Genomic DNA, 15,227 nt, shown 5'->3' on the forward strand with positions numbered 1-15,227 from the left:
AGATAATATTCTAATTAGATTAGATTTAAATATGAATATTTAATTATAATTTAATGGATAAGATCTAATTAAATTAAAGAGAGAAATAATGATAAAATATCCATAAAGGATGAGCATAAATTTACTTTTACTTATCCTATATGGCAACTAATTGGATATGATCAAATTAGTATTGCAACTAATTGGATTTGATTCAGATTAGTTACAACAAATTAGTATTGCAACTAATTGGATATGATCCAAATTAATTACAACAGAATGTATGCAACTAATTGGATATGATCCAATTAGTTACAACAGAATGTTGAGGAGTGCCGATCCGTACGGCTCAATTAATTGGAGCTGCACATAAAAAGACGCGGCTTCATTAATAGGCAACACACGAAAATTAATGTGAAGAGATTCACATTATTCTCTCTCAACCTTTTGTCAAATATTTTACTAAAAGGGAACGTGGATAAGAGAAGACTGCTAGCACTGTCTTTGTAATCTGCGACTCATTTGTTCCGTGCAACGGAAGGCGTTGGATCTGGATCAATTCCGTGTGGATACGCGTAGAGGCCGGGCACGTACGCGGCTAATTGGAATCTCAGTTTCAACCGTACAGTAGATCAAGAGACCTTAACTGGTCCGAGGTGATATAACCTAAACTTCAAATCTGCTTAGGTTAGATTATTATTTTACATTGTAACATGAGAATGATCCGCCGGTACTTGATTGATTTGTTTTGTTTTGATTCATATGTGATATGAATTTTTGTTTTCAAAATATGATATTATTTTCCGCTACGATTTTTTTTTTGTGCCGGATAAATTCTTACAGTGGTATCAGAGCCGATTCTCATGTTCTATGTAAAATATTTACGATCTGTATGGTTTGATTGAAATTTTGGAACCTTTTTCGATTAGATCGATCGATATTGTTTTTCTTAAGTTGCACGTAGTGCGATTTATTGGTTTCACACCATAAAATAAATATGTGGAGATTTGAGAAAAATATATTATTGAGTTCCAAAAATTTTTAATCGATGTTTAAATCGATTTGGTTATTATTTTCTGCATAGTTTTTAGATGGGTGATGATCATGTACCTTAGACATATGTGATGTGATTATGGATGTATTTGTAATTTGATTATGGATGTATTTGTATTTTGATTATGGATGTATAATTTTGATTACGAAGGGCCTGCGTGCCACTTTTATTGGGATCTGCGAATCCTTGTATTTTATTAGATAAAATTAGGGTTAGTTGGAGAAGAATCCACATCAAGCGTTGATGGATTGGCGTCGCAAATCGTGATGGCATCAAAGGATATATCAGATCCAACATAAGAAGATGGCTAAATATTTGCAAGAGTTGAGAATATGTGTGTATCACCCTATAGACCGATTTGACTCATCGGCTCGAGTCGAATCAGAAAAAGTCCATGATCATCCCTAAACTATGCAATTTATTTTTGTGTATGTGATACCTGTGATTAATTTTATATGAGATATAACATGTGATGATGAGACCGATATATAATTTTAAAACTCCTTATAAAATATTAAGTTGAAACGAAGGGGCATTTGATGCTCTATCGTGGCCTTCCACCGATGACAAGATGTAGCATTGTTTCAAGCATTGAGTAGTCACGCATGGTCCCATGGGGCTACTTGTGTTTAAACTATGCGAACATCTTGACATAGGATGCTACAATATGGCATTATCAATGGATTCAAGAAACCGTCCGATGAGGGTCTTTTGATAATTCCATATTTGTAGGAGAGGATTAGACTTAACTAAGGTTGTTGCGCCAAGAAACCGTCCGGTGAGACGTAAAAATCTTAGAGGCCAAAGGACGATTGGATTGCACATAAGATGTGTCGAGGTAAGATGTTACCCATTCATTAAATTACGATTTTCCAAGAATCTGTCCGGTGAGGTGAGTCGTAATTTATGAAACCCCAATCACCACTAAGAAATCTAACGGATGAGGATTTCCGTCTTTCTACTTAGGGAGTGTAGAAATTCGATAAAATCAGTGAGAGGAACCTTTTAAACTAATAGACCCTAGTTTAATAGGTTAAAAAGAAAAATACTTATCTAACTAAAATCTCTAATTTCTGCAGACAAAATGAATGCCTCTAACCCTCTTTCTCGCATAATGGAATCTAACCGATTAACTGGCCCTAATTTCCAAGACTGGCTTCATAACCTAAAAATTGTTTTAGGTATTGAAAAGCTTGATTATGTTCTTCAAGCTCCAATTCCCGAGCTTACCGCTGATACCACAACTGAAGAAGTTGAGGAGAGAGACATGTGGGTTGATGATGACCAGCGTGTCAAATATTACATGCTGGCCTCTATGTCGAATGAGCTGCAACGGCAGCATGAGAACTATGCTCGAGCATATGAGATGCTTGCGCACTTACAAGAGTTGTATGGTGCACAAAGCCAAACCGCAAGATATGAGATATCAAAGCGATTGTTTAAAGCTCAGATGACTCCAGGCACGTCAGTCAGTGAACATTGTCTCAAAATGATTGACGACATGGAGCAGCTGAAAAATCTCGGCTTGAACTTGGACGCAGACTTGCAGATCGATCTAGTTCTACAATCTTTGCCAGAATCGTTCTCTCATTTCGTTATGAACTTTAACATGAATAAGATTCATGCCACTTTGTCCGAGCTCATGAATATGCTAGTCACAGCGGAAAGCACGTTGAAGACAAACGGGATGGCGATGGCGGTTGAGAGAACTTCAAAAGAAAAGGTCAAAGGAAAGAAAAAGTTTTCCAAGCTCAAGTCATCGGGTGGAGTGCAGAAAGCTAATTTTAAGAAATCCGACAAAGGCAAGGCTAAAGGAAAATGTTTCCATTGCGGTAAGGATGGGCATTGGAAGAGAAATTGTAGAGAATATCTTTCTAGCCTCAAAGAAAAATTAAAGGAAGGGCCTTCTGAAGGTACGAACGAAATACTCATCGTTGAGGCCAATATAATTGGCTCTACTTCTTCTTGGGTATTAGATTCTGCATGTACCTTACATCTTTGTAATTCATTACAGGATCTAAAGGAAAGTAGAACACTGAAGGACAGCGAGGTGACCCTGCGTGTGGAAAATGAAGCAAGCGTTGCTGTGTTAGCTGTAGGGAGCTGTTCTTTGAGACTTCCATCTGGACATATTTTAGAATTAGAGAATTGTTATTATTCTTCTTTAGTTGTTAGGAATTTGATTTCTGTTACAACTTTAGTTCGAACTGGTTATCGTTTTATTTTTGAAACTAATGGTTGTTTTATTTATTTCCAAAATAAATTGATAGCTGCTGGTAGTTTAATTGACAATCTCTACTTTCTAAATCTAGATGAAAATGTTGCTAATATTGAACATAAAGAGAATAATTCTCAAATCAAGAGACCTAGAGATAATAGTCTGAACCAAAAGTATCTATGGCACCTTCGACTATGTCATATTGCAGAAGATAGGATAAACCGACTGGCCAAGAATGGGCACTTGGGAACTTGTGCTTTAGAATCTTATCCAGTTTGTAAGTCTTGTCTTCAAGACAAAATGGCCAAGTCACCCTTTGTTGGACAAAAAGAGCGAGCCACAGAGTTACTTGCCCTTATACACTCAGATGTGTGTGGACCGTTTAGTGAAACGACTCGGGGTGGTTATATCTACTTTGTGACTTTTACCGATGATTATTCACGGTATGGGTCTGTGTTTCTTATAAAACACAAGTCTGAAACATTTGAAAAGTTCAAAGAGTTCAGATATGAAGTGGAGAAGCAGACAGGAAAAAGTATTAAGGCTCTTCGATCAGATCGAGGAGGCGAATACCTTAGTACTGAATTTCTAAATTATCTCAAAGAAAATGGTATTCTCTCGCAATGGACACCTCCTGGAACTCCGGAATTAAATGGAGTTTCAGAAAGAAGAAATCGTACTTTATTAGATATGGTACGATCAATGATGAGCTTCACAGACTTACCTTTATTTCTTTGGGGTTATGCCCTATTAACCGCAGCCTATATTCTAAATAGGGTGCCTTCAAAATCTGTTCCTTGTACTCCGCATGAGATGTGGTTTGGCAAAAAACCGGATCTCAATCATTTAAGGATTTGGGGATGCCCGGTTTTTGTTAAAAAACTTAAAACAGATAAATTGGAGGCTAGGTCGGATAAAGGAAGATTTATTGGTTATCCTAAGGAGTCTATGGGATACTATTTTTATCTTCAGAGTGAACAAAACATGATTGTTAGCCGACATGCAATATTTTTGGAAAAGGAGTTTGTCCAAGAAGGTGGTGCCAGAAAGGAGATAGTGCTCAAAGAGATGGCCTCAAATGAGCAAACAATTTCTCTAGAACAATCTGAACAAGCTATTCAAACTGAACCCACTATTACACAATTACCTCGAAGATCTAGTAGAATATCCCAACCTCCAGAGAAATATCGAGATTTTGTTATGGAATGCACAAAGGAAATGTTCCTCATTGGCTATAGTGATCGCAGGGATGATCCTACCAGTTATGAAGAGGCGATATCAGACATTGACTCAATAAAATGGCAAGAAGCAATGAAGTCCGAGATGGACTCTATGTACACCAATCACGTATGGACTCTTGTTGATCCACCAGAAGGTATAGTACCTGTTGGTTGTAAATGGATTTTCAAGAAAAAGATTGGTGTTGATGGAAAAGTAGAGACATACAAGGCGAGACTTGTAGCAAAAGGCTACAGTCAACAAGAAGGTCTCGACTATAAAGAAACGTTCTCTCCTGTAGTCATGCTTAAATCCATTCGAACATTACTTGTCATAGCCGCATACTATGATTATGAGATCTGGCAAATAGACGTAACAACTGCTTTCCTCAATGGATTCATAGAGGAGGACATATATATGCAGCATCCTGAGGGATTTATGTCCAATAGCCAGAAACATAAAGTATGCAAGCTTCAGAAGTCCATTTATGGATTGAAGCAGGCTTCGAGGAGTTGGAACATACGGTTCAATGATGCAGTCAAAACGTTTGGCTTCGTGAGAAATCAAGATGAACATTGTGTTTACAAGAAGACTAGTGGGAGCCAACTTGTCTTTCTCATATTGTACGTGGACGACATTCTTTTAATTGGAAATGATGCAGGTTTGATGACCTCTGTTAAGGTTTGGTTGTCCCAGAATTTCTTAATGAAAGATCTAGAAGAGGCAGCCTATATCCTTGGCATTAAGGTCTATAGAGATAGATCTAAGAGGTTGATCGGTTTGTCACAGCAGATGTACATAGAAGATATGTTGAAAAGGTTCAACATGGAAAATTCCAAAAAGGGTCTTCTTCCTCTTAGACATGGAATTAATCTTTCCAAGATGATGTGTCCTAAAACACCTGAGGAAAGAGAGCGTATAAACAGAATTCCCTATGCTTCCGCAATAAGAAGTCTCATGTACGCTATGCTATGTACAAGACCAGATATCGCACATGCCGTAAGTGTTACGAGCAGATATCAGTCCAATCCAGGTGAAGAACACTGGACTGCTGTGAAGAATATCCTTGAGTACTTGAGAAGAACTAAGGATTTGTGTCTAGTGTATGGTGGAAGTGAGCTAACATTAGAAGGCTTCACAGATTCAGACTTCATGTCGGACGTTGATGATAGAAAGTCAACATCAGGGCATGTCTTCATATTGAATGGTGGGGCTATCATTTGGAAGAGTTCCAAACAGAATACAACAGCAGATTCCACCACTGAGGCCGAGTACATTGCAGCATCTGAGGCATCAAAGGAGGCAGTTTGGCTTCGAAAGTTCGTCACGGAACTAGGGGTGGTGCCTTCTATTGAGGAACCAATGCCACTTTACTGTGACAATAATGGAGCTATAGCGCAAGCTAAAGAACCGAGGTCTCACCAGAAATCCAAGCATATAGATCGACGCTACCACATCATCCGACAATTTATAGATGAGCGTAAGATTGTTGTGCAGAAAGTAGCATCTGTAGACAATATAGCGGATCCCCTTACTAAGCCGCTCACACTTCAAAAGCTGGATGTGCATTTAGAAAGAATGGGTATGAGATACATGAGNCCAAAAACTTGTCTAAGTCCTTTAGAACACGTAGGATAGTTCCACAACTCATTCCACACACTCGGACTCCGCAATTTGCTAGAGTCAGTGTATTACAATATCCTTGGCATTAAGGTCTATAGAGATAGATCTAAGAGGTTGATCGGTTTGTCACAGCAGATGTACATAGAAGATGTGTTGAAAAGGTTCAACATGGAAAATTCCAAAAGGGGTCTTCTTCCTCTTAGACATGGAATTAATCTTTCCAAGATGATGTGTCCTAAAACACCTGAGGAAAGAGAGCGTATGAGCAGAATTCCCTATGCTTCCGCGATAGGAAGTCTCATGTACGCTATGCTATGTACAAGACCTGATATCGCACATGCTGTAAGTGTTACGAGCAGATATCAGTCTAATCCAGGTGAAGAACACTGGACTGCTGTAAAGAATATCCTTAAGTACTTGAGAAGAACTAAGGATTTATGTTTAGTATATGGTGGAAATGAGCTAATGTTAGAAGGCTTCACAGATTCAGACTTCATGTCAGATGTTGATAACAGAAAGTCAACATCAGGACATGTATTCACATTGAATGGTGGGGCAATCATTTGGAAGAGTTCCAAACAGAATACAACAGCAGATTCCACCACTGAGGCAGAGTACATTGCAGCATCTGAGGCATCAAAGGAGGCAGTTTGGCTTCGAAAGTTCGTCACGGAACTAGGAGTGGTGTCTTCTATTGAGGAGCCAATGTCACTTTATTGTGACAATAATGGAGCTATAGCGCAAGCTAAAGAACCGAGGTCTCACCAGAAGTCCAAGCATATAGATCGACGCTATCACATCATCCGACAATTTATAGATGAGCGCCAGATTGTTGTGCAGAAAGTAGCATCCGTAGACAATATAGCGGATCCCCTTACTAAGCCGCTCACACTTCAAAAGTTGGATGTGCATTTAGAAAGAATGGGTATGAGATACATGAGCGATTGGCATTAGTGTTAGTGGGAGATTGTTAGTGATAAACCCTAAAGCCAATCGGTGACATAAGCTTGTGGATATATTAAGTATTTTTCTTAATTAATAAAGGGCAAGTTTTATTCATATTTATTGTTCGCAGTACAATATATATATATGAATCGTCCGTTGAATCTTCGTTAAGAAAATATATTCCTAAGAGTTAGGAATTTGAGATATATATTTCTTAGTACAAGATTCTTAAATGCTCCTAGCCATAGGAATATCATAAGGGCGATGATATTTCCGGATAGGCCGGTGTATGCTATACTTCTAAGTTGAGGTGACGAGTCTCAAGTCACTAGTGTAGAGACACTAAAGTAAGCATACAGGTGCTTGTTAAAGAACAAGTACACTGAGCGTGACTATTTGGTTGAACTGTCACATGGTTCTATGCTCGCCAGTGATAAGTTCATTGCTACAGTTGTGTGAAGTACTCCTTGGACCTGAGGCATCATAGTTGCTTCACGTATAGGTTGCTACAGTTTAACAGTACTAATACTTAGACTCTAGACACGGGTTTATGTTCGGTACTGATTGGCTATAGTGATTTATATGGGGAGGCATGTGAGTGCGCAATAAGGAATTCAACACTCTCAATATTGAGAGAGAACGTTCTATGTAGACTATCAGACTCGATTCGAAAAATCCCTGGCCAGGGTATGTGGTGTATGGAAAGAGTTTCCAGATGTGTTACCATATTGAATCGGTTCTAGATATTCTAGTCATATGATCGAATAATAAGATTTGGCGAGTAACCATAATTTTGGTTCGATCGGGACGTTGTGTGTTGAAAGGAATTAATCATACGGTAACTGTAAGCGGAAAGGTTTATTCTTCATCACCATTCTGGATTGTCGTGATATACTGCTAGGTGTCACTCACGGACGGTGAGAGAATATGAATGATTAGAATTTAATTATTCTTATTTATCGATTAGAAGGGTTCTAATTAAATATCAAAGAGTTTGATATTTAGCTCCACTGCCGAATGGTAATGAACCTATGCGGTCACACACAATAGGAATTGTGTGCATCCAACAGGACAAGATGAGAATAATACACTAAACGGTTTAGTGAAAATAGTGAGGATTATAATTTGATTGTTACGAAAGATTTTATCTCTAATTGGATTAGAGAATAACTGAATATTCATAAATTATTATGAGATAATATTCTAATTAAATTAGATTTAAATATGAATATTTAGTTATAATAGATATGATCTAATTAAAGGGAGAGATAATAAAATATCCTATGTTCCAACTAATTGGATGTAATCCTTAGTTGGATGTAATCCAATTAGTTGCAACAGATAGTATAGAATTATAACTAATTGAAAATTATCAAATTGGGATTGTAACTATTTGAATATAATTAGTTACAACAAATATACGGCTCAATTAAGAAGCCGTTTCGTACGGCTCTTTGTTTGTACTCCTTAATTAAGCAGAGCTATATATATAGCTTAGCTGCGGCTTCATTAAGGGTGCGAGATATCATTAATTGACGTGAATAGGATTCAAATATTCTTCTCTCTCAAACTTTCGTAAGTCCACAATAATTTTCACAAGAAGGAACGTAGACATCGGAAGACTGCTAGCACCGTCTTCGTGATCTGCGACTCATCTGTTCCATACGACGGAAGGCGTTGGATCGGGATCAATTCCGTGTGGATACGCGTAGAGGCCGGGCACGTGCGCGGCTAATCGGAGGATCAACTTCAACCGTACAGTAGATCAAGAGACCTTAACTGGTCCAAGGTAATGTAATCTAAACTTCGGATTTGTTTAGATTAGATTTTATTTTACATTGTAACATGAGAATGATCCGCCGGCACTGGATTGATTTGTTTTGTTTTGTTTCATATGTGATATGGATTTCGTTTTCGTTTTTCCGCTGCGATTTTTAAGTGCCGGATATTTTTTCTAACAGTGCTAACCACTCGATCCATTTTCCACAATCGTGCTTCCAAGTTGCCGATTATCGCCATTAAACATAATCTACAGTATTTGATCAATGCAACCAAATTTTTGAATTTTTTTAGAACCAATTATATAGTGATTAAAAGGATTTAAAATTGACAATTTGTAATTTCTGGTGTGAGGTGCTTATTAGTTTAACAATGTAGAACAACCCAAATCGCTCAAATTTTCGCTAAATCATTTTATCGCTATCTACTTGAATTCAAGAGTTTTATCCCTTGTTTTCGCAATGTTGTTCGATTCTGACATAATTGACCGATGACACATTAATAAATGGAGTCCGACTGGAATACTATCGATAGTACCAAGCGTTTTGTGCTATCGAGTTTTCCGCCGTTAGTTTAACCCTTTCACTATTTCCACCCGTTAGATTATTATACTATTAAACCAATAACTAACTCAACTCTAGGGAGCCCATATCATTCTAACCGTATATTTTTTCATGCAAGGACTGAAAACCTAATCGCATCAATAGCTTGATAGTATTGATAGTATTCCGGCTTAATTCTTAATAAATAATATTAAAAAATTATAGAATTTATTTACTAGATATGGAAAAAAAAGAATCATAATTGAAATGAAAAAGATTGAGAGCGAGATGCGGAGGACCTTCCGCCGTCGAGCTCACTCTGGACCCTGCGGAGGAGGGCGGTCGTCTTCCCGGCGAACATCGGGCCGACGATCACGTGGATCTCGCCGGCAGAAGATCGCGCCTCCATCACCAGATCTCGGCCGTCGAAATCAAGGTTTCGAGGGGTGGGATGCAGGCGAATTTAGATGGGAATTGGGATGTGGATTTGATGAAATGGGAGAGGGTGGAGAAGAGGGGAAAGAGAAGCGGGATCACTTGGCGGGAAATGTAGTGCACGTGGGATGGGATATATTCAATTTATTAATTGGTTGTTTTTTAAATAAAAACTTATAATATGTATGGGGAAAGACTAATTTAAAATTGATTATTTAATTTTCTAAAATATTGATTTTACTATCGATTTTTTCAATTTGTTTCATTTGAGTGAGTCAATAATACTTTGATTTCAAATTTTGAGCTAATTATTAATAGATTTATAATTGCAAGATTATCTATTAAAATAAGTTATTAGCTTAAGGTTTAAAGTTAAAGTACCGTTGACTCACTCAGATCAAACAAATTGAAAGATTAAATAGTAAAATCATTTCGGGCCACTCAAATCAAATTAAAATATTGTTGACTCACCTAAAAATCATAGACCACCACCCCACAAAAGAGTAGAAGTGAAAACATATTGGATAATAAGCAACCATATTTGCATTCTTATTCCAGTTTACTCACATATGGATAAAAAATGTTCGGATTGTGGTGTTCCGAAAACTTAGCAGTCGGAATGACTATAGTCTCAACAGTTGGTCGACACATATATAGAATGTCGAGTTGAGTTAGAATTGTTAGGCGTAAAATAGACGTGAAAATAGCTTTGGAGCACAGAAAATAGCTAGACTTAAAGTACTGGCCAATTTTAGACGCCGGGATGTTGGACGTGGCACCCAGATGTGAAGTGCGAAGCTGCGAGAGTTACTGAAGTCATTTCGGGTTCCGGACGGCCGGAATAGATTATAGCTGCCCGGAAGTGAATTGGTGAACTCCTCGAGTCTATCCTAGGAGTGTGTCGAAGCCTATTTGACACATGTACAACAACCTTTTTGGACTCGGATGCAGTTTCAAATTCGGACCCTATCTGTGGGCGCCCATTCTACGTTCTAGACACTAATGCGAGTCATTTCCGATGCCAGCTGAAGGTGCTTTCGGTGCCCGAAACGTAATTTTTCTGCTGAAACAAATCATCTTTACTGTAGAGTTTTCATTCCAGCTCTTACTTATTTCCTGTTATATAATAGATCATCTTTACTAATGCCTCTAGTAAACCTACTTTTATAGTGTAGTTGTCGTTGGTGACGGTATCCACGAGGAACTATTTTTATAGTAGTTCTTATGTCCTCTGTTGTTGCTCTTTTTTTTCAGAGCCCTCCCTCCCTATTGCTGCATCTGACCGAAGTAAGGGAGTCGCAAGTTAGTTAAAGCTAACCAAGATAGTGAAATACCCCATAGAGGCAATTTTAGGAGATAGCCTATTGTACAGACTTGGACTTGCGAGGATAGCTTATTTGTACTTTATTTAGTTTTTGTAAATAGGGACGATGTACTATTTTAGGAGTTGATGTATGTACAGTATGCCTTCAGTAATGTATTTTTTTTTTTTTTGAGAAAAAGGTAGCAAGCTACCTGCTTCAATTCATTCATAAAATAAAATGAACTAAGCATATAGGTGGAAGCAGCTAGGGCCTCCTAAAAAAACCGAAAAGAAATCAACGAAAACATAAACAAAAAGCCCAAAAAAAAATATGTAAAAGGAAACAAAAGCATGAAATTAGAGCAGGAGTCGTCGAGAATCACGTAACATCAGTCCAATCCTTCAACAAAGACTCAACGCGAACCGCGGTCCGGCTTGCGTTGGGAGGCATATCACGAAAGATAGTATTATTGCGTTCGGTCCAAACAACCCACCAGATCGCCTTCATTAATGTATTAGTTTTACTTTTCTAGCTCTAATATCTATAGTTGTAGTAGATTTTATATATTTTGCAGGTTTAGATGCTTCACATGTATGGGGATCCCCGTGTACGCAGCGGATCTATTGGCGAGTCTGGATTCAGCTGCAACTCGGGACGTGACAGATTAAGATCAGATCTAGGAACAGTTTGTTGGGACTTAGAGAACTCTAGATTTTTTGCAAACCCCTAGGAAGACAAGACGTGAGAGATGCGACTTGCTGCGAAAGTCGGCGATTGATTTATTTGTCAATTCTTTCGGGAGAGCGAAGAGTGATCGAAGGAAATGTATCTTTTCCTGCCAGATGATTATATCGGCTGCAGCCGACATAGTATCGCAGGGAAAAAGGAATGTCCTTCTAGACTTTCGCATGATTAGATTGAGTGTTGTATTCAAGTATGTAACTGACGTATATTCTGTTGCAGGTAATTAGAATGCCTCCTAGATGTTGACCACCGGCGTAGGCAATACCTGCACCACCCGCGAAGCCGGAGCAGGAAGGGCCGAGTGAGTTGTAGAACTAGCAGGGATAGTTGGCTATTTTGGCCGAGGCTACCCAATAGTAGGGAGTGCTTTTATAGAGTATGTGCAAATTGGTTCATTACGTTCTCTGTGCAAGCAATGAGATACCAGAGAGTCACATACAGTGGAGACTCGGGTTGGCGTCAATGGCGCCGAGATTTGAGTCTCGGTCCATGCTGCAATCCGAATCATGGTCAATGCGATCAGAAATTATTTGACCCTTAGCAATCTTTATAAGCCATGCGATCAGAACGCGCGTCTTGGATCCAATAGTATAGGGTCACGTCCATGCGAGTGGAAGATGAACAATATTTTATTTTATTTTATTTTATTTTATAGAGTAAGCTATTATATATACTCTTACGAGTATAGAGCCCTTTGTACTCATAAGTTATTTTCGGTGATGGGGCTTTCGAATCGATGATCCACTCTGTTAAATATGATTTAGAGTATTTAAAATTTTTAAAAATTAAATTTCGTAATTTTTTCGAAATCATAGTAAAGTCTGTAAAATATGCATAAAATGAACGGTCAAAATCGAATGATATCCTAAAAATAGATGATCGAATCCACAGATCAGAATTGTTAATCTTTATTTAGGCAGTGAATAGAATTTTCTATAAAAAATTCAACATATTCCAATTCTTTTACACCGTTAAACTAGCAATTATCTCATACCGGCCGTTAAAAATTGTCAATTTTGTGACATTTTGCTCGTGAGGTAAATAATATTAAAAAATAATGAAATTTGATTTCTAGAAATTTTAAATACTCTAGATAATGTTTAACGGTATGGATCGTCGATTCGGAAGCTCTATTATCGAAAACGACTTATGAGTACATGGATGATCGTACTCATAAAAGTATAGTAGTCGGACTCTATTTTATATAATTAAAATTCGACCCAGTGTAAAGGGTGCACACAGTAAGAAGTTAATAATTAACATTAAAATTTGGCTCTAATACTAATTGATAGATCTTTATAGCTATGTAAAATAATAATAAAATAAATACATACCAAAATACAGAATCACAAATAAATAAAGTAATTTACAGAGTGCCATAGAAAAGAAATTCTTAATTAATCTGCGGAAGCAAAAAGTCCGGTACCAATATGAATATTACCAACGGAATTCGACTAACTTGGCTTCTTCTTCTATCTCAGTCACTCTCTCGCATGGTATGGAACAGATGGTAATTCTTCATTGAAATTTATATGAGAAGGTGGCATGACCAATATACTTTTATATAGAGTTCAAATCGACTTATCATCAAAATTTGATTAGGATTCTATTTAATTTAAATAGATAAAAAAATGGATAACATATATCATATTAAGTAGTTCTCTGTTAGAATTGATCTTTATTTATAGTAAATTTAGATCTGAATATAATTAATTGAGACATATTTATGAAAGTCCTAACTCCTGATCTTATATACCTTTTGGAAAATAATTTGAGAGGTACTAAGTACACTCGTAACCTCATAGCGTGGTTCTTATATATTTTGTCGAACCTTTTGTTTTTTTTGGTTAATGGAACTTCACAAATTTTAATTTGCAGATCCAAAAGTATTGTGCCACCTGAACTCATAATGGGCCTCAAAACTTATTAGGCGCAAATCTATTTCGGGCCTATTTCAGCATTCCAAACTTTGATCGTGTTATGTGTGAATGTGGTCCGCATGCCCGTGCCCAGCCTTTATGCTTATAACTTTCTAACTATCATCAATTTTGATGAACGGATAGGATAAAAGAGAGAAAAATATTGAAAAGAAATTGAATGCCTCAATTTCTTCTTTTTGAATTTCTTTCTAGTTTCTCTTATCTTTCTCTCTCATCCTAACCACCGATCAAAATTGATGGATGATTAGAAAGTTAGGAGCATAAGATCTGCTGTGTTCCTAATTACACGGTAGTCCTACTCTCCATATATACAGAATTGGATTGGAATGCTATTAATAATATTTCGGCTCTTTTGCTATCAAGTTTTTAGCCCTTGGATGAAAAATTATAAGGTTAGAATAATAATGGTCCCCTCGAATTTAGTGGTGGTTCCTCCAGGATTGAGTAGGTGGTTGGTTGAATAGTATTATCGAAAGGATGAAATTGATTAAAGTGTAAATTTAATAGTTAAAACAGTAATAGTAAATGAGTCCAAATAAGTATTCTAGCTCAACTCTTTTAATATCTATATATATATCTCTCTCTCTCTATATATATATAGAGAGAGAGAGAGAGAGAGAGAGAGAGAGATGAGGTCGAGATGGTGGCAAGTCGGGTGATAAATGTACACTAATATATTAGAAAAAAAGATTTATTTTTACTTCTCAAAATATTCGTGAGAAAAAAAATTTGTTTTCCAAAAAAAATTTGGAAAATGAAAAGAAACTATTTTTTGTAAAATATGAAAAATAATTTTTAAACAAAATTTTTTTTTTCTGCGAATCAAACACACGAAATTTTTTTTCAGTCTTAAATAAATTTTCTAGGATATTTTTCAAGAAACCAAACATACCCTAAACAAGTGTGGCTGAGTATTTACAACCCAAACACTAAAAAATATAAAATTTTATTCATCAATTTTTCTTTTCATAGCTTTATATGGAACCAAACAGCTCATAAATGACGAATCATTTGTGTGATGACGAGAGAGACGCAAGCTCCCCGCCCGTTAAGTTTGTACGATGGCTAGAGTAAGGATGTCAGAGGGTACGGATACCCGAAATTTTATCGAAATCCGAATCCGAATAGAGCAGATTTATTGAATGCTACACGGATATGGTTTCGGACATGGATATCAAGAACAAATAATAGACGGATATGAATTCGAATATAGATTTTGGCTATACCCAACCCGAACCCGAATTTATTTTACATTTTATATATATATATATATATATATATATATATAATTTGATGTTATACTTTGTATTTGTATTTAAAAAATTTAGATTTAATATAATATATTTTGAAATACTGAAAAGAGAAATAATTGTTTCGGTTTGGATTCGGTGCTCAAATTTTTGGTTGGATTTGAGTTTGAATATGAATTTTTAAAATCTGTCGGAT

The 15,227-nt window shown here is 36.8% G+C and overlaps 1 protein-coding gene across 1 annotated transcript in view; it reads right to left on the bottom strand.

The window, feature by feature from the left end:
* Positions 1-9,829, bottom strand: part of LOC109721812 (thymidine kinase-like) — a 32,675-nt gene extending 22,846 nt beyond the window's left edge. The window contains exon 1 of the mRNA XM_020249605.1: positions 9,658-9,829. Within this exon, the coding sequence (XP_020105194.1) occupies positions 9,658-9,767 (110 nt within the window). The 5' untranslated portion in view covers positions 9,768-9,829. The remainder of the gene's footprint in view (positions 1-9,657) is intronic.

The sequence above is a fragment of the Ananas comosus genome, linkage group 15 (genome assembly GCF_001540865.1).
Source record: "Ananas comosus cultivar F153 linkage group 15, ASM154086v1, whole genome shotgun sequence".
In the NCBI taxonomy this organism is placed as follows: domain Eukaryota; kingdom Viridiplantae; phylum Streptophyta; class Magnoliopsida; order Poales; family Bromeliaceae; genus Ananas; species Ananas comosus.